This window comes from Gekko japonicus, unplaced genomic scaffold (assembly GCF_001447785.1).
Source record: "Gekko japonicus isolate JY-2015 unplaced genomic scaffold, Gekko_japonicus_V1.1 scaffold494, whole genome shotgun sequence".
NCBI lineage: Eukaryota > Metazoa > Chordata > Lepidosauria > Squamata > Gekkonidae > Gekko > Gekko japonicus.
In genome coordinates, this window is record NW_015171518.1 from 550339 (window position 1) to 576878 (window position 26540).

The 26540-nt window shown below is 44.5% G+C and overlaps 1 protein-coding gene across 2 annotated transcripts in view; it reads left to right on the forward strand.

The window, feature by feature from the left end:
- SAMD13 (sterile alpha motif domain containing 13) overlaps positions 1-26540 on the forward strand; it is a 67723-nt gene that overhangs the window by 645 nt on the left and 40538 nt on the right. For both annotated transcript variants that reach the window (XR_001482733.1, XM_015419394.1), the window contains exon 2: positions 25248-25332. Coding sequence is in view for 1 of the 2 variants with exons in the window: in XM_015419394.1 (XP_015274880.1) it covers positions 25248-25332 (85 nt within the window). In the remaining variant the exon portion in view is untranslated. The remainder of the gene's footprint in view (positions 1-25247; positions 25333-26540) is intronic.

Genomic DNA, 26540 nt, shown 5'->3' on the forward strand with positions numbered 1-26540 from the left:
CCCGTTTCTCATCCTGACATAATTCTGGCACTTGAAGGGACATTAAAAGCTCTGCAGTTTCTCATTAAAATCAGTTTCGGGATTTAGGACAGTGGTCTAGGGTGCTGAGGAATATCTACACATGTTTCTTTCAGTCTAAGAAATTGTGTTGCTCAGTTTCAGTGCCAGTTTTCCAAACATTTCCTAGGATGGGTTAAAGAAGGAAAGCTTGTTTTTGTTTTTGTTTTAAATCCCCGGAGGGAAATTTTTTTATTTTGCAAATACTACAAAAACTACAAAGAAATATTAGGGAAGGGACTACAACTAAGGATAAAGAAAAGCAAACCACAGTAAACTAAAACCCCAAGAAGAGGAGATCTTTTCACTGTTAGTAAAAATGTTAGTACAGTTAGTTTTAATATCACAATATACTTGTAGAGTTCTTGCTTATAACTATTCGCTATTTATATGTTGTTAGTTGTTATGAGAGAAGTCTCTGATCATCTTCTTATTCTTCGCTTCAAAAGGCCATTTTCCAAGTCCTTCTGCCTTTACTTCGGCTTTCTGTCTCTAAAATCGTATACCACTCTGGCAGGTCCAGCACCCTTTTCTGCTGCAGAATCCTCTTCCGTTCCCGAGGTAGCAGAGTCACTAGACTTCGATTCTCCCTCTTTAGATCCATCATCTGTCCCCAGCTGACGTTTCAAAAATTCTTTAACTTTAAAAGTGGAATCTATCTTCTCTCTTCTATCGTTGATCTTAAAGATGACACCCTCCGAAACCGCCCACCTGTACGATATCCCATTAGTTTGAAAAAAAGAAATTAAGTCCTTATAATTTTTCCTCTTTTGTCTAATTTCAAATGCAATGTCCTTTAAGGTTTTGATGGTTACATTTCCCATTTTCAGTGGAGTTGCTGAAGTTGCTTTTAAAACGATCCGTTTCAGGAACCCCCTGAAACCTGAGAATCATGTTAGCTTTTCCCATCTGTAGCTGCAAGACTCGATTCTCTTGGCAATTCTGCTTCGTTTCCACCTCTCCCAACCTTTTCTTCAACTTCTTGCTTGTGGTGTCTATCTCTTTAATTTTTTTGTTTGCCTGCTCCACTTTTTTCTCTGTTTCATTCAGCTGAAGCTGCTGTGCTGCAAAGTTTCTATTCATCACGGTCAATTGCTGCTTAATACCATCGAGTTGCTGCATCACCGGCTTGAGCATATCCGCCAGGAGTTTGAGGACATCTGCTCTCTCTTCTGGTCTCGGACTCTGACTGCCTGGCTTCGTTTTAAACTTTCTCTGCTGGGCCGCCATCTTCCCCGTTTTGTTTACAGTTTCTACCGCTTCCACACAACTCGGAAAACTCGCCAAACAACTTCGCGATTCAGATAAGTCTCTCAAAACACTTTCGGTTTACTTTCTCCCCTCTCCCCCTTCATGTTCATTAGCCGCTCATTCACACAAGAGGCGTCCTTCTTTGCGATCACTGTTTTCAACCGCGGGGGGGGGGATCGCTTTTCAAACTACTCCGTTTTATTCAGAACTCACGTTCATTGTCGGTCAGTTTCTCTGACCATGCTCAGTTTTACGCCATTCCGCTTGATCTCCGGCGCTTGTCCTGGTCAGTCCAGCTTATGCCCAAAGGCCACTCAGCGACTGGACCGTCGGGGCGGAGGGGAGCCTCAATTCTCCGGCATTGTGCCATCGAAGAGACTACCCCTCAAAAGCCCCCTGGCCTGGAGCCTATCACAAAGGCTTCTCAGGGGTGTCACTTGAGGTGGCACCCCTCCAGGCCACTGGCGTGCGAACCGCCCTTCCCTGTCTTGGGAAAAGCGTCCGCCATTGCTGTTCCATAGACCGGAAGTCAAGAAGGAAAGTTTGTTGATCCACCAGGGTGACCTGCTATAAAAAAGATCAGATCCAACTCTTCCTCCTTTCCCACTTCTCTCTTTCAGAATTATAAGCCAAATTGACAGTGTTCAAGTGGGTAACATTAAAACACAAAGAACTGACACTGAATTCTGACCGAGTGCACTCATATTACCAGTTAGAGGGAGGAAATAAATTGATGGGACAGCCAGCTTCTCTTGGGGAAGAGGGACCTGGGCAACATCAGGATGGAAAGAATGAGATGGTGTGTGTTCAAAAAATCCCAAAATAGGGGCACTAGATGAAAGCAGATGAAGCAAACCTGGGCAATCTTTAATTAAATCCTGGGCTTTGGGGGAAGAACAAGCAAAGAATGTATTGTGTTTGCTGACAACTACACCAGAACTGATATTGTCCTTAAAGGCAGGAGTAGTAGTATGTTAGGGGTCCAGGATTCCTCTGAGCATCAGAACCCTGTTTTCAATACCAGGCCTCACCCTTGGAATATGATGAAGAGATTATGTAAGATGAAGAGGCGATGCCAACACCAGCTTGGGAAATTCCTGGAGATTTGGGGGTGGTTCCTGGGGAGGGCAGAGTTTGGAAGGGGTGGGTCCTCAGCAGGGATGTGATGCCATGGAGTCTACCCTCCAAAGCAGCTATTTCCTCCAGGGTAAACAATCTCTTTAGCCTGGAGATCAGCTGTAATTCTGAGAGCTCATAGCTCTACCTTGAGGTTAGCAAGCCTAAAATGACGGAAGCACGGACAGAATGCCTTTCCTTTCCTGCATGGACACAACTTTACCTTGAGAAATCTGCAGCAAGAGAAAGAGTTTCCAAAACAGATACATTTAGGGGGCAGGTTCAAGAGTTGGCAGGCGACATTCAATTAAGGCCAGTAACATTCTGTGTACTTTAGAACTGATGTGATGTCATGGCAAAGAGTGAGCTGAGAGATGGAATTCTCTGGCTCAAATCTCATCTCTTTCTGGGTGACCCCGGGAAAGCTGCTCTTTTCACATTCTCAACTACCCATCTACACTGTGAGGGGTAATAATAATACTGACCTTTCATCCAGGGGGTTGAATCCAGCACATCTGCTCCACTTGCAGGGACACTTTGCTCAGACTGAAGAAGCTTTCCTGTGACGCACAAGGCACTTGTGTCAGGAAAGACTCTTTCCACCAGAGGAAAGTGTCTCTGCTAGTGAAAGTCACCTGCAGGATCCAACCCAGAGTTGGATATAAGAATTATTGATAGAGTATAAGTGAAGTAAAACAGTATGTGTTAAATATAAGAACATAAGGGAAGCCAATGTTGGATCAGGCCAATGGCCCATCCAGTCCAACACTCTGTGACACAGTAGCCAAAAATACCAGATGCCATCAGGAGGTCCAGCAGTGGGGCCATATATAATTCTAGCAAAGTGTATTCCTGTAGTTTGGGGCACAACATGCAAAGATTCTTTGTTCCATTTCGACTTGGAAGCCTTGTTGACTGAGAGGAGGTGCTCAGTGGTAGAACTTATACTTTTCTGCATGGAAAGCCCCAGGTTCAATCTCCAGCATCTCCAGTTAAAGGATCAGGTAGGTTGTGATGTGAAAGATCTCTTCCTCAGACCCTGGAGAGCCACTGCTAGTAAATGTAAGCAATATTTTAGACCCGTGGTCTTACTGTATTTGTTGTTCAGTCGCACAGTCGAGTCCGACTCTTCGAGACCCCATGGACCATATCACGCCAGGACCTTCTGTCTTCCGCCGTCCTCTGAGGTTGGCTCAATTTCATGTTCGTTGCATCTATGACACTGTCTAACCATCTCATCCTTTGCCGTCCCCGCCTTCTTTGACCTTCAATCTTTCCCAGCATCAGGGTCTTCTCCAGTGAGTGCTCCCTTCTCATTTGGTGGCCAAAGTATTTGAGCTTCAGTTTCATTATCTGGCCTTCCAGGGAACAGTCAGGGTTGATTTCTTTTAGGATTGACTGATTTGATCTCCTTGCAGTACAAGGGACTCTCAAGGGCCTTCTCCAGCACCATAGTTAAAAAGAATCTATTCTTCGGTGCTCAGCGTTCCTTATAGTCCAACTCTCGCAGCCATACATGACTACTGGGAATACCATTGCTTTGACCATGCGGACTTTTGTTGGCAGGGTGATGTCTCTACTTTTTATCATGCTGTTTAGGTTCGCCATCGCTTTCCTCCCAAGGAGCAGGCGCCTTTTAATTTCATGGCTGCTGTCACTGTATAGCAGCTTCATACTGTCAAGGATCGTAGCCTAAAACCAACAGTCTTGTGCTGCCTTCTTTCTTTTCTTTTTCATGCAGGTCTCTTATTCCTCTGGCAAAAATTTACTCAGAGTAGGCTTCCAGGATGTGCTTGAAAGGCATATGACACAGATGGCCTAGATGGAAACACTCCTGGAAATCCTATGTGTGCCCCCGTGAGTTCTGTGAAGGGGGAAAGGTGGGATTTAAATGTAAGCTAGAAATTAAAAATCTGTACATGTCCACCAAAGTTTGTGCTTCTGAGCAGACATGCATAGGATTGCACTATTTATATTTTTACAGTTTTACATTTTAACTATTTGACAATAACTGGAAGTTTCTCATACCCTTGCTGAGTGAATTTATTGCCCCTTGGATTGGATTGTTGTGACTGGGGCCAGGATAGAGATAATGGGGTGTGGCATCGGCAGCTGTTTTGCCTGCAGGAGCCTAGGTTGTGGTCGGGACTCCATCCCACTTCCTCAGTAACTCAGTCCAACAGATCATCATGCTCTATGTTGGAGAGGTACCCTTTCCTCCTTCTCTTTCTGAAAGTTCCTTCAATCCTGAGGAGGAGGAGGAGGAGGAGGAAGAGAAGAAGAAGAGATTGGATTTATACCCTGCCCTTCACTACCCAAAGGAGTCTCAGAGCGACTTACAAACTCCTTTCCCTTCCCCTCCCCACAACAGACACCCTGTGAGGTAGGTGGGGCTGAGAGAACTCTGACAGAAACTGCTCTTTTTCAAGAACAGCTGTGCCAGAGCTATGGCTTGCCCAAGGTCATCCAGGCAGGTGCAAGTGGAGGAGTGGGGAAGCAAACCCAGTCCTCCCAGATTAGAGTCCACGCACTTAACCACAACACCAAACTAGCTCTCACAGAATAGTTGCCTTTACTCCCTCTGGAAGTTCTCTTCCCCAGGCCTGGGCTTCTGTTCTTTCCCACGGTCCAAAACCACCCAGTTCCGGCACACCATCTCCTTAAGATTGCACCCTTATTTATTTATTTATTTGCATTTTTGAATCGCCTAATCCCCACGACTGTGGGGCTCTCAGGGATGTACAAAATTAAAATAGAGACCATAAAAACCATTATCAAAACATATAATTCATTAATTATAACCAAGTGGCAAAATGTTGTAGTTCCCTCCCATTTCCGGCCTCTGGGTGCCTCATGGGTATGGGGGGGATTAGATCTTTCAGGGGACAGAGATGCAGGAAGGGTGCCAACCATAATGTAAACCATCGCTGTCCTCAACCAAACACCTGGCGGAACATCTCTGCCTTACAGGCCCTATGGAATTGCCCCTAGGTCTGATGCCCTGCTCCTTGGAGCCACACCCAATCCCATCTAAGGCCTAGGGGCACTCCCTCTCCATATGCTGCAGCTGTATGGACCAGCCACCCTCAGCCAGCTGTCAGTATTCTCAGCCACCTTTCCAGTCATTCCACTTGGTGACCTTTCTTCTAGCATCCTCCCCCCCACAGTTTTTTCTTGTGTATATGAAATCAAGCCCAATGGATTTACACTTCAGTGCATCTGAAGAAAGTGAGCTCTGAGTCACAAAAGCTTATGCTGGAACAATGTTTGGTAGCTTTTAAGGTGCCACTGCCCCCCTGTTTTATATAGAAATAAGTAATGGTTAAACAATAGGGTTGCCAAGTATGACTTGAGCCGCAGCGGGGGACTCCCGGCTGGCGGCTGGAGCGTGCGCACGCCGCATCCATGTCACCCAGAAGTGACACGGGCACGCCAGGCACACTGGGGCGGGGCCACGACCATCCGAGGGAAAACCATAGAGTTTTCCCTCGGATGACCGTGGCCCCACCCTCAGCGTGCCGGCGTGCCCGCGTCATTTCCAGGTGACGTGCATGTTGGGGTGGAGTTCCCCCTGGGGCCCGATCTGGCGGCGGCGGGGAACGGGCCTCTGGGGCGGGGGGTTCCCCACCCCCCGGGGGGACTTGGCAAGCCTATTAAACAAAAAAAAGAACACCACTAGGCAAAAACAACTTACAAGCAAATAAGCAAGTATATAATGATCACATAAGCATAACAGCAAGTGTAATGTAAATCAAATAAGCAAAGTAACAAGTATGATATAATGAAATGTAAATCAAATAAGCATAACAACAAGTATGATATAAATCAATAGGCCAAAGTGCAAAGATAATAGAAATAGTCAGAGTCTTCTCTAGCATAGAGGCAATATCAAAGTCCAAATTGGAATGCCAATCATCAAATTTTCTGAGCCATCAAAAGCTTCTGAGCCATCAAAAGCCGATCGGGTCCTCTGGAGAACATGGCGGCTTTGGAAGGTGGATTCTATGGAGGGTTGTCAGCTCTGGGTTGGGCAGTGCCTGAAGATTCGGGGGGGCGGGGCGGTGAAGCCTGGGAAGGGCAGGATTTGGGGAGGGGAAGGTCTTCAACAGGGTATCACGCCATAGACTCCACCCTCTAAAGCCGCCATTCTGTCCAGGGGAAGTGATGTCTGGAGACTGGTTGTCATTCTGGGAGGTCTCCAGGCCCCACCTGGAGCCTGGCAACCCTAAAATGACATCTGTGCAGGGCGCGCCGACCGCAGCGTGGCTCCGGCTCCGTCCCTCAGGCTCCGCCGCGCCTGCGCCGCTGGGTCTTTGTGCTTCCTGGCTCCGCCTCCGCCGCCGGTCCACCGCTCGATGTTACGTCTTTTTCTTTACTTCCACTCACCACCTCGCCTGCTGCCGGCATTACACACCACTCCGCCGCCGCCGCTCGCCGAATCGCCGCTGCTAGGGTCCCACCTTACCTCCCAATGGAGGAGGGTGCTCCCTGCCTTCTAAGGCAGGTACTCATTCATCTACTCGCAAGTTGTTAAGGCTTTCGAACCGCTGGGTGGGCAGGAGCTGGGACTAGGGCCGGGCGCTCACTGCGGTGGGTCTCGAACAGCCTACAGGCTGTTCGCTAGATGTTAAGGCAGGTGCTTTTGCTCCCTGCGCCACCGCTCCGTCTAACTGCTGCACCACACTGCACACTATGTACTTTTGCAAGGCTAAATTCTAATTGATTTCTACTGAACTTGCTTCAAAGTTAAATGTACCTAAGATTTTAGCCTGAGTTTTTTTATTTTGCCAAATTGTCAGGCTGCATTCTGAAACCGGAAACAGTCCTCAGTTTGTCTGAAATCAAGACTAACACTGGCCTGTAGCTAGCCCTGGCACCTGCATTTGGACATCACAACTAGCTGGAGTTGGTTGGGAATGTCCACCTTTTATTTCCGTGTGCTGTGGGAGTGCGGTAGAGAGGGGGAGGGAGGGAGTGTGTGGCACAATGATTAACCAGGTTCATGCCCATCATGAACAAACTGAGATTTGGTCATGATGTCTACAGTGACTCTTTATCTCACAGAGCAAATGAGACAATAGCTTTGTTAGAACCTACTATTGAGTACAAGTGAGTGACGTGGGACTCTTCCTCAGGTTGCCTCAGATATTTTGGAGATGGAATTTACCTGATTTATTTTCATAGAAATCTACTTCTTCTGTCCTAGGAACATAGATAGAACTCCTTCAGGACACAGCAGCAATAGAAAAATATTTGCCCTTTGGAAATTTAAAAAATCTGTTACTGGGCTTTATTCAGTCTTGAGCACTATTTGCATACTGTAAATTTCCTATAAGGCAAATAAAAAAACAAAATAAGATAAAAAAACCAGATAAGCTAAACTGGATAGTATTACTTGAGTTCAGATGTAATGCAGCAATTTTCTACAGACCATGGTTTACAAAACAGGAGCCTGCGTACTCTTCCCTCCTCTCACTTTTAGGGTGAGTTCTGCACCACTTCCAGCCTTCAAACATGTATACGGTTACCAGGTTCCCTCATTGCTCTGGCACGGGGAATTGGAGGGTGTTCTGGGGGTGGGCAGGGATGTCATGTGATGCCCCCGATGCAATGACATCACCCAGAACTGATGTCATCGCATCAGGGACACCGCGCAGGGATGCACTGGTATTTGGACGAAACACTATGTTTTTTTCACCTTCAAACCATAGAGTTTGCCCAAATACCAGATCATCCCCGCATAATGTACCCGACACGATGTTGTCATTTCCAGGTGACATCATCACGTCCCTGTCTAGGGGCAAGTTTTTCCCCACTGGCCAGCTGGGCCATGGCAGAGAGCAGCCCCTGAAATCGGGGGATCCCCCGCCCAGACCTAGGGGCTGGCAAACCTCAATATGACTGATTTAGACCATGGTTAATAAAGATAAGGCTTCCTCAAAATCAGTTTGCCAACCAAACCATGGTTTTAGTCCCTGGTTTGTGAGGGAGCCATGGTTTACATTAATCATATTTTGTTTTAGTGCACATGTAATGTGAAACTGAAATGTAACATGGTAGCTAACATAAGGGCTTTTCTGCATGGATTTTTTCCATTGGTTCTAGCCCCATGCTGTTGCAGTTTATCCCCTGGTTTCCGCACACATTTTTGTGCCTTTAGTTTTCACTACTTTTGTTGTTGTTGTTTCCATTCTTTCGGGGGGGGGGGGGGGGTTAGACCACTTTTACCCCAACCTTTTTCTGGAAGCTGATTTTGAGTTGCCTTTTTCCTTATGCATTCCACCACCCACATCCAGTCCACTCTTCATGATTAGACTGTTGTTATCATCAAACAATTCCCTATCCTCCCCCCCCACCTGAAGACACATGGAGGGTTTTTTTTGTTTTTTGTTTTTCAAAAAAACAAACCAACCCTAAGATATTGATATACTATTGTGATGATAGGTCAAGCAGAATCTCCGAATTCACAGCTCTCAATTTTAAAAGGTAAGTCTGTAACCCCTTCCCTTGGGGAGATATAAGGAAAAATGCATATTTACGCAAGGGAAGTGACTAGAGACTTACTTTTTAAAAAGCTGAGAATTCAGAGAACCTGTCTGATTTATCATTACACCAGTACATTGATATTTCAGTGACATTTTTTAAAAATGCAGCCATATTGATATATCGATATAAGCATGCACAAAAAATAAAAAGGGGGTCCTGTGATTCCACCAATGATGCCACCACCCTCCCTTGAAAATCCTGATTATTTAAAGCACATGTGGAAGAAAATAGATTGTCTCCAGAACTGAAGATGCAGAGGGAGGGCAAGCTTGCAGAGGAACTATGCCAAAACCAATTCCAGTACTTGTGGCTTGACTGCCATGAAAATCAGGAGTAAATTGAATGTGCAGAAAAGCCCTAAGCAAAGACGAGAAACCACTCAAGAGACATAGGGAGAATGCGGACTATGGTTACGAGATTAGCAGTATTGCATCTGCATGGACTCAGAGGATGGAAAGTGCAGTATTGTGTCTCTTTAGTCCTGTCTGAGCTGTGGAGGGTGTTTATTGGCTGGTTTGGGATCTGTTAGTGGCCAGCATACTTTTGGAATGAACCTGTTCCATGTGTGCCTTCCAGTTCCCTCAGATCAGCCGGAAAGTTTCTACCAATTACTTCCTTTTAGAAATCCATGGGCATCTAATAGTGCTGCAAGTGCCCCTGGGCCATTCCCTTTGGACCCAGGTGGTGGCTTTGGGTTTGAGAGGAGACAAGGTTAGGCTATTCCCTTTGGTGGCAGGCAACAAGTTGAGCTCCAGTGGTACTGGCAGTGCCCCTGGAGTTTGTCTGTGGACAAAGGTGATGCCAAGTGCAAGTTAAACCTGTTGCCTCTTCCCATGCCTGCTGGCTGGGAGCAAGAGAAGCCACAATGGACACTCCATTCATCTACTTGGGTTACTTGGGTGGTGAAATGACTCTGGTATTATCAGCATACTGATATAACTATGCCACAAATCTCCAAGTGGCTTCAATCAGATGTTAGAAATATTGGGGGACAAGATTAACCCTTTTGATACCCTATTTGCTAATGCCCCAGGAACCAAGCAGAAGTCTCCCCTCTCTTTCTGGAATCTGCTCTTGATGTTGATCCTCCTAGGTCCATCCCAGCAATGTGGTCCAGAAGGATACCATGGCTGATGGTATTGAAGGCTGCAGAGAGATCCAAGGGGACTAGTAGGAAAACACACCTTCTGCTGGTTGATTGGTGCAGGTCCTCCAACAGGACGACCAAGGTGCTTTCTACTTCACTAGTGGGTCTGAATCCCAATCAAAAGAAGGATCTAATTACTCAGCCTCATCCAATGCATTTTTTAAATTCCACTTTCTCCTAATAGAAGTTGGAGTTGGATATTGGTCTACAGCTATTCAGAGAAAATCAGAGGAGATCGGGCAGGGAACCCAGGCATTTAAATCCCCCCCCGTCTCTCCGCAAAAGCAGAGAGGCTCAGGGGGGAAGGCAGGCATGTCTGCCTCCCTGCCCTCCCCATCTCCAGCCAACCCACCGTGGCAGTCATGCCGATCAGGCAGGGAACCCAGGCATTTAAATCCTTGAGTGTCTTCGTGGGTGTGGGGCGGGGCTTGGGCTCCTTCCTGCCGGAGCGCTGCTCTGGGGTGCTCCAGCAGGAAATGACCCCTGCAGATACTAAAAATAGCTTCTTTAAAAGTGGTCTTATAGCCTCTTTCAGGGCTGGAAGTACCACACTGTCTTCCATGGAGTTTTTTTGCTATTGTTATCAGATCTCCTTTGACAGATTTCATAAGCCATAAGTGGTAAGGGTAAAGAGGACAAGTGGCAGGCCTCACAATTCAAGATACTGGTGCCTTATGTATACAGTATCTAAAGTACCACCTCCACCTTCATCAAACTGCACAGGCTTCCTGTGGGAACCAGTCATTACTGTAGTTAGATTAGCTGGGACCCAGGCGAGAGTTTTTCAGACACAGTCCCTAGACTCCGAAATCCCTTCTGCCAGCTATGATTGCCAACCTCCATATGGAACCTAGAATTTTCCTAGTTAGACTGATTCTTGTGGCTGTGTCGTGTGTATCTCTACATTTTATATTATGAAAGAAGCTTTAAGCTTTCATAGGAGTAGTTGTTAAGGCAGCTTATAAATAAATAAAACAAGACCAGAACCTAAGAGGAAGGGGAATCCCATTCTCTTCTACCAGCCCTCGCTTCCCCTTTCTTGTGCCAGCTCTGCTCCTCTCCCATCTTTCCTTCATCCTCCCTTTCCTGCTTTGTGCTCCACCCTTCCCACAACCAGTATTCTTCCCCTCCCCCTATGGTGTCTCCAGTTGCTCCCCTTGCCAGCTCTCACTTTTCCCATCACAAAATCTCCTTCACCCAGCTGCCCACTGTCCCCACCAATTCACTTTCCACTCCTGCCCACTGTGGAAGAGTGAGAGGATAAGCAGTCAGGTGGGACAGACAAACCAAAATGAGCTCTAGCTTCCCTCCTCACCTCCTTGAAGTGGCTATTGCCATTATGTTTGTGCATTGTATTTCAGGTTGCTACAGTACCTTGTATGCCATCTGAACTCCAGTCATAGAGTTGGAGCCAACCAGTTTTTCCTTTGGTCAAAAAGGGAGAAGGGGTCCCCTTTGACCACCCGTAAAGGCTATATTGGCCTTCATGGAACTTGTGTGGAGAAAAACCATATGATGGAGGGATGTAGTAGGGAAAAGTGGGTGTCTGGATCCAACCCATAGTTTTTAAACTCAAGAGGTGGATTACCCAAGGGCTCAACAAATCTCAGGCATCTGGGTGCCATGGCGCCTAGAAATTATATTGTGGTGCCCAGTATTTTCAGCGGCCAATATTTTCAGTAGGTGCCTCTTGGTGATTCTCAGTAGAAGTACAAAGTTTATGTAGGTTATAGAGGGTAGCTTTTTGTTGCAATGATAACCTGGGTTACCCCATATTTATTTATAGGCTAGAACACTTTTGTTATAGCTTTAAAAATGAGAAGAAACTGTGAAGAGTTTAGGCTTAAGTTTTGTGATAGCAGTAATTAGTAAGTATGGTCATTAAAACATTAACTCGTGTAGGCTGAAAAATAAATCTGGTTCGTAAATTTGTGGATTGGCTTGTTAAACTGAAGAAATTTTGTCAAGGCCTAGGTTACCCTCAAAATATTTTTGTAGTAGTTAGGATTTTGCTGAACACTGGTTTTCAAAACCTATTTCCTGTTCCCATGTGACCTCATTGTGCAGATCTCTCAGGGCTCTCTCAGCCCCACCTACCTCACAGGGTGTCTGTTGTAGGGAGAGAAAGGGAGGGTGATTGTAAGCTGCTCCGAAGCTCCTTCAGGTAGTGAAGCATGGGATATAAAACCACCTCTTATTCTTGCTGTTTATTCTTACTCTATTTATGATCTTCCATGGATTTTAGTCCATTTATTATCACATCATTTGTAATCTTCCAGTAATTTCAGCCTTTCAACCTTATCTCACTTTCATACTTCACACATACTTCTTCTGTTCCAACATCTCCTTTATTGATATTCTAAAACATACCTTGAATATATTTATTTGTGTGTGTGTATATATTTATTTATTGGATTTTTACCCCACCCTCCCAGCCAAAGCCGACTCATAGCAATAATTAATTAATTTGTGCTCCACCCTTCCCACAACCAGTTAATTAATTAATTAATTAAGTAAATATTTACCGGTTACATTTTTAGGTCTAATATTTAGACCCTGACAGAGGGCATCTGTTCATTGTGGCTTCTTCTGTGACTACAACACTGTGATTTGGCAATGGGTGTGTGTGTGGGGGGGATATATGAGAGCAAGGAAGCAGGAGGAGGTCTTGAAAGCAATGAATCTCATGTGGTGATTGAAAGTAATCTGTCACTCCTTCGGCTGCTAATTTGTCATTGCATTACATTTCACATCCAAATATGTGTTGCCTTAATTTTCCCTTGTTGCTGAGTGGTGCACCTGTGTGTTTTAAATTTGTTGGCTTGCATGTGCAAAAACATTTTCTGCTTTATATACATTTACATATTTGTAGCCTTCTCAATTTGAGTAAATTTTAAATTACATTTACTACCTAACATGGAAGGTGTGGGTTATTTTTGAAAAGCTAATGAGAGAAAAACAAAATTAAAGTGGATATAAAACATCTCCTGTATTTTGTGAGCTCTCAATGGGACATACTTGCTCCTAGTAAGAGTGCTTAAGATGGCAGCTCTATAACTTGAACTTCTGGAATAGCTTTGTAATTCTTTTAATTAAGTCACAAGAGAAAGCTTAGCCTTATTTTGAAGTAGGCTAATACAGTATACCAAGGCAGTGACACCTCCGCCTTGACATTGGTATGATGATGTCATGTCTTACAAGAGTGTGCTGATATTTTGATGATTTGTGGGTAGTACCAGGGGTCATTTCGTAGAAAAAGAGCTAGGGGGACTCATTAGCATAACTCATTAGCATATGCCACACACCCTGACATCACCGGAAGTGTGTCCTCCCCACAGCCGGCGGCGACCTCCAGCGGGCACCAGCAGGGAGCTCCAGGCCCCGCCCTCCCGCACCTCACCCGGGGGGATGGCGTCCCCCCGCGTCCCCCCCAAATGACTCCTGGGTAGTACCCATCTTAAGCACATCTGTGCTGATGCTGGGTTGGACATCAAGACAGCTTTGGTTAAGGAGCTAACCAGCATGACTTTGCATGTACCACTGCTGGGCTGTATTCTTTCCATGCCTTTATGGTCACCTCTGTCAAAAAAGGAACACCTTACAGAGTAGGTGATGAGCAATACAACTAAAGCTTCCATCCCTAGTAAGTTTTGAAGCAGTTTTCCAAGTTTCTGCATTCTTGATCTTCATTGTCAGAACTTAGATTTACTAATCCAGAAATATGTCACCAAATAGTTACATGGCTAACCAAAGTTCAGCATAATTTTTCTATCTGTACACACTTAAAATAATTCACTTCATAATATGTTCTCGCACACTCTTATTCCTGTTTTGAGATGCAGCAGCTTAAGGCACTACAGTGCAGGCAAGAGATCTCTACATACCAGTATGGAATAAGAGCTATGTCTTTACTGTAAAATAAAGAAAGCTTTGGTGCCTAGTTGTAAAAATAATACAGACTTTGTTTTTGCAATGGGTGCAATATTCTGGAAACTTTCACTGAAAGGAAATGAATGGGACCATTTCAAGAACTCCGATATACTTTCATGCAGTTCCTTCCCATTTGTTTCAAAACAGCCTTTTTCAGAAGCTTCTAGGGAATTGTGCCAATTATTTGATACCAATAGTATTATAACTATTATAATAAACTAGGAAAAAGGCCCGTTGTGGAAATAAATACAACGACCTCTAGAAAGAGGCTCTGGGTGGGTGCCCCGGCCTTGGACACTCAGTGTCAATTTGCTGTGGCGACCTCAGCAGGGTATAATGAGACTGAGTCCACCATTTTCTCCAGAGGAACTGATCTCTGCTACCTAAAGAACAGTTGTAATTTTGAGTGATCTCCAGCCCTCACCTGGAGATTGGCAACAATGGTTCCCCAGAAGGGAATAGCCTGTTTGGAGGGTGGAGTCTATGGCTTTGTACCTGTCCGAGATCCCATGCCTCCTGAAACTTCACCCTCTCCAGGCTCCATCCCTCACATCTCCAGGAATTTCCCACCTGCAGTTGGCAACCCTTTCTCCTTCCCAGCCAATCATCATCCTACCTTTATTTCCCCCTCACTCTTCAGCTTTCCACCCCCCACACACCTGCAGCCTCTCCCGTGCTCTGAAGCCCTGACTGCTACGTCACATTGACTGTCATACACCTGGAGATTGGACACATTTTACCTCAGAACAACAAACTGTTTAGAATGTTAGAGGCAAAAGCCAATCAAGTCGCATATGCAAACAACCTCTGTGTTCTGAGGCAAAGGCCAATGAGGCTGCATATGCAAATAACCTCTGTGTTCTGACTGGCTATGGGGGGGGGGAGGAACAGCAAAATGTTTAGAATGTTGGAGGCAGGACTCAGGCAAAGCAGCCAGTGGATAGGGAGACCCTCTGAATGACAGATCAGAGAGTGAACTGATTTTGGAGCATGTGGAATGCTCTAGAGAAGTGCCACCACCATTCGGCTTTTATTTATAAGGGAGATATTGCCATGGATATGTGGCATAAATGGTTAACACAATCAAGAATTTTTTTGCATTCATACAGCAGCTATTACAATTGAAGGCTTTTGCTTGATAGTATCATGAACCAGTGGCATATAACTGGTATTGGCAGGGCTAAACTGCATCAGTGTGCTATATACACACAACACTGAATATATTGCAGTGCTATAGCACATCTTTGATGTGGCACAGCACATGGCAAGAGTGCTTATACATTTGTGCATATACATAATTTGATTACTCAGTATGGATAATCCATAGCTACATTTGTGATTCATTGAGAAATCAACTGATATATGTTGATATGACGGTTCTAGCAATGTTGGCTTGTTCCAGGCTCGTAGCTACGGTGGGGCCCGTGGTTTCTATGGGCCCCGCTTCCTAAACCTCAGCTTTCCCCCTCCCCTGGGTTCCCTCCCCCGATTGCCTGTCACACAGTTACAGCATTGCACTCACAAATATGACTGTGCACACTTAGCAGAAAATACTGTGCTAAAGAGAGCCAGTTTGGTGTGGTGGTTAAGTAAGGTAAAGGTAAAGGTTTCCCTTGCTTGAAAGCCAGTCGATTCCGACTCTAGGGTTGCGGTGCTCATCTCCGTTTCAAAGCCAAAGAGCCAGCGCTGTCCGAAGACGTTTCCGTGGTCATGTGGCCGGCATGACTAAACACCAAGGCGCACGGAACGCTGTTACCTTCCCACCGAAGTGGTACCTATTTATCTACTTGCAATTTCTTGCTTTCGAACTGCTAGGTTGGCAGGAGCTGGAACTAGAGACGGGAGCTCACTCCATCATGCGGCACCTGGGTCTCAAACTGCTGAACTACTGACCTTCCACAGCCTGCAGTTCAGCGTCTTAACCACTTGAGCCACCGCAGGTTAAGTACGCGGACTCTAATCTGGGAGAACCAGGTTTGATTCTCCACTTCTCCACTTGCACCGGCTGGATGACCTTGGGCAAGCTGTAGTTCTGGCACAGCTGTTCTGGAAAAAGAGCAGTTTCTGTCAGAGCTCTCTCAGCCCCACCTACCTCACAGGGTATCCTCCTCCTCCTCCTCCTCCTCCTCCTCCTCAAGGACTGAGTCGTGTTCAAAATCAGAGTATTGGCATAAATGTTTCCAGTGCAGCTTTGGGAACCGCAGCCAGCATCTCCCTTTTTGAGCTCAAAAGAGCTGAGTCTCTTTAGAACCTAGTAACAACCGGCAGTTCACTCCTCCTGTTGGATTTTCTGCACCAGGCTTCAGAAGAGATCGCCAGCTCAGGGAAGGAGTAAGGGAGGAAGCTTGATCCCCGCTCTCCTTTTTTTAAAACGCGGCAGTGTTCCTAGACCTCTGAGGAGCCTTAGTGTGTGGCGCTGTTAACAGTCTATTAACATTGAGATTCTGGGTTGCCTCAGAGGAAGGCTCTAGCCCCTTGCCCTGGAACCTTTGATTTAATTAGCTGGTGGCTCCCCCAAGGCCCTCTCCCCAAACAATCCCTAGCTACAGGACTGGCTTGTTCAGATGTGCAAAATGACCTGTAGTGCTGCAGTTATCGCATGGTGAACAGCCATGTGTGTACTGCCAGGGGAGAAGGCATCAGTTATACAATGCCACGCTATTTCCAGAATGTATAACAGTAAGCATTTAGTTAGATCAAGGTGGGCAGCCGTGTTGGTCTGAAGCAACTGAACGATGTTGGAGTCCAGTGGGGCACCTTTAAGACCAACAAGGTTTTATTCAAGGTGTGAACTTTCATGTGCACGCACACTTCGTCAGACGATGAAATGGAATTACGTATCATAGTAGTATATGTATGGGTGGTTTGTTAAATTAGCATGCAAAATAGTAAGGACACTTTTTTAACAGATCAAAAGAATGATAAGCTTAGTTCCTGGTTATCATCGGCTTCGGTTCAACTGGGGGGGGGGGCGGACAACATAGGTTATAAATATGTTAGAACTGGAGATTGATGGAGAAATGAAGCTCTAAAGCTTCGAATGCAGGAAATGGAGGCTCAGATTGCCATTAATCAATGCTCCTCATTGTGCAAGTTACTGTCTCTCCATATAATCTCTTTCATAGGGTTGTTGTGATGATAAACTGAGGTTTGTTTTTACTTGGAGGAGAGTTGGTTCTCTCTCTCTCAAAGATGGATCAGTCCCTGCTTTGGGAGAAGGAAATTGTTGTTTGCTAACTTCTGAGTTTTAAAAATCAGGGCAACTAAACTGTGTGTAAAAGCTAAAGGTAAAGGTTCCCTTGCTCGAAAGCCAGTCGAGTCCGACTCTAGGGTTGCAGTGCTTATCTCCGTTTCAAAGCCGAAGAGCCAGCGCTGTCCGAAGGTGTTTCCATGGTCATGTGGCCGGCATGACTAAACACCAAGGCGCACGGAACGCTGTCACCTTCCCACCGAAGTGGTACCTATTTATCTACTTGCAATTTCTTGCTTTCAACTGCTAGGTTGGCAGGAGCTGGAACTAGAGATGGGAGCTCACGCCGTCATGCAGCACCCGGGTCTCGAACTGCTGAACTACCGACCTTCCACAGCCTGCAGTTCAGCGTCTTAACCACTTGAGTGACAGGCAATTTAATTGCCCAACCAGTCACCAGGTGCATTTGCAGATGATACAAAGCTTACGTGTCCTTAAGCCACCCTCCCCATTTTGAGCTATAGAATTAGATAGTTGCTTTAGGGCTGAGCAGATATTTTGGGAAGCTTTCTCTAAGTGGATTGGAGAAGGCCTTTTTGTTTGTTTGTTCCTGACTTTACATTATGATATTATCAGAGTCACTCAAAACTCTGTGGTTTTGCTAAAGAGTTTCCAGTTAATCCTAGAGCATCTCCAGGATATGATGACATCACTGCCAGGTTGGCCCTAAAAGTGGAGTCACAGCATTGCCACACAAATTTTGCCCATGTTTTCCTTTACAAACAGTGGCCAGCACTATCGGGTAGTCTCTAGAGTACTCACACTGAGTGCTAAAGGGTTTACCAGATGGAGTTCAGCTTTAAAAATTAATAAGCCTTAGTGTAACCCAGAACTGGTGTCTGTGTCTTTCATTTTGGGGACAAACTAAAAATATATTTTTTAATGGTCCTTGTCAAGTTCGTCCTTCTGAAAAAACCTCCGCAGACCTATCGAACCAAATGCGGTTGGGGGAAGAGCACAAACAGAGGCAGGTGTTTCAGTACTATACCCACAATTTACCAACCCTTTTAGTTATGAAGTAACTCATTTTATACAAAAACTGGACCAAAGAGCCATCTAATCAGCATCCTAACAATCATCATTAATTAAATCACTTCTTATCCACATATCTCTAGGGAGCTCCTCTTCACCTCAGGCTGAGAAGGGAAATGAGGGACTTCCCTCAAACCAGCTAATGAACTTTATGGAGCAGGTATAGATCTAACCTAAATGTTGGTCTAACCAGTACAAACACTGGGTTTGCTATACCATGCTTCCTAGCCAGATTTTTTTTTGAAACTTTCAAGCAGGACATGAAGGCAACAGGCAAGAGCCTTCCTCTGTTGTTTCCCCCCTCGTCTGATATTCAGAGACATACTGCCTTGGAACATGGATATTCTGTGTTGCTGTCCTGGGTTATGGGTAATAGCTATTGAGGGCTAGTGTTCCCTCTAAGCTGAGTTAGTGTGAGCCAGCTCACAGTTTTTTAGCCTCTGGTTCACACATATTTGTCTTGGCTCAGGAAGGATGTCTCCAGAGCAAACTAATTTATGCAGTAGCCAAATTGCTTGCTCACAACTTTAATGCTCGTAGCTCACAAAGTAGAACTTTTGCTCACAAGACTCCACAGCTTAGAGGGAACATTGTTGAGGGCCCTGTCCTCCATGACTTCCATAGCTGTTCAGTTAGTAACATCAGGTAGTTTGGAACAAAACCATGATATAATGATACCAGATATGTGATGGAGCAAACAGTTGCAAGATCTGGAGCTTACTTTGAGTATACACAGACTGCAGCAACCATTCCTTACTGCTGCTGCCACTCCTTACTGCCCTTCTCACTACCCACTGCCTTTTCTCATTACCCCTGCCTAAGTGCCACAGCACCTAATCCTCCTTTCCTCCTCATTCCCAGATGGGGAGGATTGCAACAGAGGGTGCCTACCCACCTCACTTCACCTAGGTTCACTGTAGAGCCAGCCATAGATACATATAACTTATAAGTAGTTGCTTCAGTTCTAATATAATGTTTTGCAATCAAAGATTCACATTTTTATGAAGGCACTCATGATCATTTATATTAAAACAAGAACTTTTACTCATGTAACCTGCTGAATCCATTATCTGTACCATACCTAAGATTGTGGATATACCCAGTAAGAGTTCCATAGACGGCATTCTACAAAATGAAGAAATGAACTTATGACACCTAAATACTTTTAAACTGGCCCTCTATGGGAGCAATGGTAATACATCTTAGAATGCACAGTTGGGAACAGGAACAGATAATCTTTAAATATCAGTTTCTGAAGAGTTTATTAAATAAACTGTATGCATTTCACTTCCCTTGGAATTTTACTCTGATCAATGATAGTACAGATTGCCTAGATTTTCTTCTGCTGCAACTGATGAATGCTTAAACATAAATCTTATAAAATGGCAGTTTGTAAAATTTGTGATCGCACGCATGCAAATTACAAAATCTGTCTTAATTATTTTTTTAGCCCCCAAGAGGGGATTTTTAATTGCATTTTTTAATAGACTACAAACTACAACGAAAAATTGGGAAGGAGTAACTACATCTAGGGAGAAAGGAAAGAAAACCACAACTAACTAAAACCCCAAGTATAGGAGATCATAACAACAGTTTATATAAATGTTAATCTTAAATTGCTAGTGTTACTTTGAACATAGTCGGCTATGCTAATTTTTTTTATCTTTTTATCCAATGTTTTATCCATTTAAGAGAACCCCCAGAGCATCCCACAATAAAACTAAAGTTTAAAGGCACAATTCAGAGTCCTTCAGCCTTCATTTTGTCTTATCTTTTCTAATCCTCAATTTATATGTACGCTTGGGGGCAGCCGCCCCCTTATCAGAAAAAGAGTCCTCGTCAGAAGACACCGAGTCCAATTTGCCACTGGATTTGCTGTCATCTTCTTCCTTCTCGACCTCAGCTGGCTCTTCCAGCTGCACTCTCAGGAACTCACATGCTTTGGAAACAGAGTCAATGTTTTCTTTTTTATCTTGTAGTTTGAAAATGACTCCTTCTGGAATTAACCATCTGTAGACAATGCTGTTTGTTTGAAGAAAAAGGATTAAATCTTTATATTTCTTTCTCTTTTGTCTTATTTCAAATGGCATGTCCTTTAAAATCCTGATGGTGTTGTCCCCAATTGAAACCATAGGACCAAATTTGCTTTTTCCATTTGCAGCTGTAAAAGTTGTGATTTTTCTAAGGCTTGTTTCTTTTCCAGCTTTTGCACCTTTTTCTTGACTTTTTTGGCGTTGGCGTCCATTTCCTTCACCTTCGCAGCCGTTTGCTCCATTATTTTTAAAGTCTCAGTCAGTTGGAGCTGCTGAGTTGCAAGATTCTGGTTTAGATTCGTCAACTGTTGTTCTATGTTAGTCATCTGGTCCAGCAGAGGGCACAAGGACTCTGCCAACATTTTGGAGAGCTTGGTGGTCTCTTCCGGTCAAGGGCTCAAGATTCTGGCTGGTTTCACAATTACTGGTTTGTCTTTCTCTGCCCTTTTCCCCGCCATCTTTATGGATTGTTTACCTTTATGAAAACTTGCTAAAGTCTCTGAAATATGTCCACATGCTTATCCGCGCTCTGGTAAGTCTCTCAAAACAGATTTCAATACTTTTTCTTCTGCTCCCTCCTTTTTTCGCCGTTCCCGGGGGTAGCTTTCTTTTTAAATTCTCGTTTCGCTTTAACCCAACTCACAGTTCATTGTTGGTCATACGACCTCGCTTGGCATATGTTCAAAACGCTCGATCTCTGATGCTTGTCCCAGTCAGCGGCTCTAGATCCATTCGGACACTCAGCGGCAGAACCGTCGGGGCGGAGGAGCGCCTCAATTCCCCAGCATCGTGCTGGCGAAGAGGCCACCCCTCAAAAGCCCCATGGCTAGGAGCCTTTTGTCAAGGCTCCGGGGGGGGGTAGAGACCCGTCGCCCCCCTCCTTTCCGCTGGTGCGCAGATCACATTCCCGGGAGGTCCAGGAGATGCGTCCGCCAGGATGTCGCCATAAACCGGCAAATTCTGTCTAATTTCCAAGGAGTATATATAAGCACACAAAAATAACTTTGTTGAATCAGACCAAAGTCAATGTAGTCTAGCCTTGGAATCTTTCATGGATTATTAATAAATAATTATTAGAGCCAGTTTGGTGTAGTGGTTAAGTGTGCGGACTCTAATCTGGGAGAACCGGGTTTGATTCCCCACTCCTCCACTTGCACCTGCTGATGTGACCTTGGGTCAGTCACAAGCTCTGGCACAGCTGTCCTTGAAAAAGAGCAGTTTCTGTCAGAGTTCTCTCAGCCCCACCCACCTCACAGGGTGTCTGTAGTGGGGAGGGGAAGAGAAAGGAGTTTGTAAGCCATTCTGAGACTCCAAGTGAAGGGCGGGGTATAAATCCAATCTCTTATTATTATTAATAAATGTCTTCCATTTCTAATGATCATAGTGATTTGCCTTGTGGGATTAGCTACTTGGTGAAGTTCTTTGTTTGCAAAGTGATTACTAAATCCAAGCCTGCAGTTTTGTTTTAATAGCAGATCCTAATTAGTGTACATGTGTGTTCAAGAGCATTGTATATTTGTTATTGAATTATTCCTTATCTTCCATCTCTTTGTCATTGAGGTCAGGCTGGTCAGAAACACTTCTGTTTCCATTGAAATTTTTTTGAAGGAACTGCTTTCATGTGTGTGAGTTTTAAAGCATACACTGGAGTCCTGTAGATCAAGCCAATGCTAAAATCTCATTTAATTAGCAAGATTGGCATTTGCTGATGTGTGAGATTTCTAGTTTATAGCTTGAAATATTTTTTACCAAAACAATTTTAGCAGGAGAGACTGCTGCATCCTTAAAAAGTCAGCCACGAAATTCCAGACAGTTGCTGCGGCTTGTATGTGTTCTTCTAGCATCACTTGGGTTACCAGCTGGATCTTCTTTCACTTTGCCAAATTGCACCTCCTAATTGCATTTCTTTGCCAGATTACTTTATGAATGAAAACCATTTGGCTTGGTTTCTGCTTTAAAAAAATATTTTTTTTTCAGTTGTCATTTTGTAGACAGAGTAACACCTTTGAAAGGTTTTGTTTTCCTTAAAAAATATGATGTGTTAAAAGGAACATATTTCATTAGGAAACTACTTATTTATTGCATTTTTTATCCCGAACTACTTCTAGTGAGCTCACAATGGTATACAAAGTTCTTTTCTTTTCCACTATATCCTCACAGCAACTCTGCAAGACTGGGCTGAGAGACAGTGACTGATCTAATGTCCCCTTTCGAGCTCCATGGTGGAGTGGGGATTTCAGCCTGGGTTTCCTGTTAGGGTGGCCACCTCTGGGTTGGGAAATACCTGGAGATTTTGGGGGGTGAAGCCCGAGGAGAGTGGGGTTTGGGGAGGGGAGGGACTTCAGTGGAATATAATGCCATAGAGTCCACCTTCCAAAGTGGCCATTTTATTCAGGTGACCTAATCTCTGTCGCCTGGAGATCATGTATAATCCCATGAGATCTCCAGCTACTGCCTAGTTATCAAGAACACATTTCTGGAAAACATACCATCAGCAATCTATGTGGGGCATAGCACCGCAATAGCCCATAGGCCTAGATGGAGATTCATATCATTTGCATCCCTGTGTAGGGCCATCAAGATAGGGATAGGGTTTGCAACCTCCTGGAGATCTCCCAGAATTTCAGTTGCTCTCCAGAGTACAGAGACTGGTTCATCTAGAGAAAATGGCTGGACTCTATTGTATTATACCCCACTGAGGTCCCTCCTCAAACACTGCCCTCCCCCGGCTCCTCCCCCAAAATCTCCAGGAATTTCCCAACCCAGAGCTGGCAACCCTTGATGGTGGCAAAATTTTGTGGGTTTAGAAATCCAGACAAGGCACCACCAGTGAGCAGCTGTAAATTCAGTGGCCTCTTTATTGAGGGGAACAGAAGGAGGAGGTGTGACCTTGGACCAGTCACTTTCAGACTAACCTATCTCACAGGGTAGTTGTGAAGATAAATGGGGAGGGGAATGCTACCTATGCTGCCCTGATCTGTATGGGGGTAGGGAGATTAGTGTGAGAAATGGAATGGGAAAATAATTGATGGTGCACATGGAGATAAGCAATTACTAGCCTATTCTTACTGACAGAGGGTCATTTGATGTTTCCACTGGCTCTGGGTGGTGTGAGTGAGAGTCGAGAAGGAACCTTTGAGGACCTGTGGCAGCTGTTGGCTGCCCTGTCTCCATATGCATCCAAGTGTGCATACCACCAGTTCAGTGAAACTCAGATAAACATCATGATCAGTTGTTCAGTATCCACATTGCCTATCTGCACAGACATTTTCACGTCACACAGTTCCCTTACTGGATTGGCACAATTGAAAATGGACTCATTTATTAACATCTCTCCCATAGTTCTTTAGAGCTCTTTCTTCATGATCTTAGGTCATCTTCTTCATGCTTCACCTGTAGGATGGGAATAACAATGCTTGCCTGTCCCACAAGGGGGTATTGATGCACTCTGGTATAGTGGTTAAGAGCAGCAGACTCTAATCTGGAGAACCAGGTTTGACTCCTCCACATGCAGCCAGCTGGGTGACCTTGGGTCAGTCACAGTTGTCAAAGAGCTGTTCTCTCAAGAGTAGTTCTCTCAGAGCTCTCTCAGCCCCACCTCACAGGGTGTCTGTTGGGGGCAAGGAAGGGGAGGAGATTGCAAACCGCTCTGAGACTCCGAGTGAAGAGCAGAGTATAAATCCAGTTATTATTATTATTTTATTTTTATTATTATTGGAGCCCCTCCCCAGGTACTGTGGGTTGGGTCCAAAGGTTCTCTTCTGCTAACATTGGAACCTCCCAATGACAGAACAGACCCTTTCCCACTGTAGTAGGGTTCTTTGTACCAGCAGAAGACATTACCTTTACTGGAATAGAAGTTTTGAATCCAGTCCCATACATATTTACTCTTCTTCCTCTTCTTATTATTATTCCTTTCTGAATTTTGGGCACAGTGGTTGGCTACCCAAATTTCATTCAACTGTATAAACTCTTATCATTTGTATTACCATTTCATATAGGGGAAACTTGTTATGAAAAATAATGATTTGCCATGGGCATGGTTAATAAAATAAAAACATACATGCACTTCTCAGTCTTAATTCACAATCAACTGGAACACATGGTGCAAACCTCAACAGAGTCACACCCTGGTAAACACATTGACTTTGATGGATTTAAAGGTAAAGGCTTCCCTTGCTCGAAAGCCAGTTGAATCTGACTCTAGGGGGCGGTGTTCATCTCCGTTTCCAAGCCAACGAGCCAGCGCTGTCCATAGACTTTTCCTTGGCCATGTGGCCGGCATGACTAAATGCTGAGGCGCATGGAATGCTGTTACCTTCCCACCGAAGTGGTACCTATTTATCTACTTGCCATTTCTTGCTTTCAAACTGCTAGGTTGGCAGGAGCTGGGGCCAGAGACGGGTGCTCACTCCGTCACATGGCACTAGGGTCTCGAACTGCCGAGCTACCAAACTTCTGGTCTGCAGCTTAGTGTCTTAACCTCTGAGCCACCGCGGTAAGGGTGTAAAACTGTTTAGAAGGGTGTAAATCTGTTTAGGATTGCACTGCTTGGTTGTAATCCAATGCACATTCGTTTGGGAGCCCCATAGAAATGTGAGACATATTTCTGAGCAAAAAACAGGATTAGGTTCTAATTCTCTCAAACTGAAAAGATAGTTGTGTTGTTTGAAGATGCTTCAGGATCTACAAACTTTGCTTTCAGAGTTGTGTGATTTGAAGAACGGTGTGTGGGAGTGCTTTCCTCCCCCCCTCTATTTTTCAGCTTACACTTCACTGCCAAGAAAAAGGCTTAATATCTTCTATTGAACTACATTTGCTGTCATGTTCATTCTTATAAACTAACAGAACTATCTTCTTCTTCCTCTCCTTCTTACTGATCTAGTTCCTAACATAAAAGATACTTCAGACCTCCCTATGCTGTCTATTGATATGGAAAACAAAGAAAATGGATCTTTCAACACTGAAAAGTAAGTTGTCTCCCATGTATAGTGATAAGCCATACAGTGAGAATGGGGTTTAGTTTTGTTTTTCTTGAAGCCAAGGAACTAGGAATGACACCAAAATTTGCAGCCCCACTATTTTGACTTGAAAATGTTTTCTTTTTGTTTTTTCTTTCTGTAGAATTGAACCCACCAGTCCTTATTTTCATGCCAATTTGATGTAACATAGTGTCACACTAGTATCTGGAGTCCTGTGTTCTAATCTTCATGCTTCCATGAAGCTTATTGGATGTCCTTGGTCCAGCCATTTTTTCTCAGCCTAATAGCATGGTTGTTGTGAGGGTAAGCAGGAAAAGGGACAACCCTATACACTACCCTGAGCTCCTTATATTAGATTTGGAATGCAGTTTTTCCCAGGTATTTTTAAGTAGGGGTGCCAGGTCCCCCTTGGCTATCGGATGGAGATGGGGGGGGTAGGGTTGCCAGTTAGGGAAACTTGGAGATTTGGGGGTGGAGCTTGAGGAGGACAGGGACTCCAGTGGGTTACAGTGCCATGGACTCCACCTTCCAAAGCCTCCATTGTCTCCAGGGGAATTGATCTCTGTCGTCTGGAGATCAGCTGTAATTCTGGGGGGTCCCCAGGTCTCATCTGGAGGATGGCATCCCTGTTTTGAAGCCACAGGAAAAAGTGTTTCCCCAGGGAAATAAAATGCAGAATGCTTGGGAAAAACTGAAATATATGCAATACTTTCTTATCAAGCAACATCAAATACATAATTTATAATGCAAGCATAAAAAATTACAGTATTTGGCATGGTTATGAAATTTAAAAGTATAAATGCCTTAGTTTTCTATAAACAGAATTGCAAATATGCCTGATCATAATGAGAGAGCTGTAAATTGCTGAACTCTTTGCTCCCTTAGCACATGTATCTTCAGAAGCAGGGGAAAAAAATAATATTGAAAATAGAAAGCATACATTTTGTAGGAAACGAAAGAAATCGTATTCCAGACAGTCACTATAAGACTAGCGGCATATTTGGCTACCAGATTAAGGTCTTTTTCACATTACCTTTCTAAACCAGATGTGATTCATCACTGGCCTGGTTCTGGGTAAAGCAATACAGGGATGGGGGTTTCACACAGTGAATTTCCTTCCATTAATGAGCTCTCTCTGAAGTGATTTGGTCATTTCAGACAGTGCTGCTTTCTTTTCCTTCCCTTTTCCACCCCCT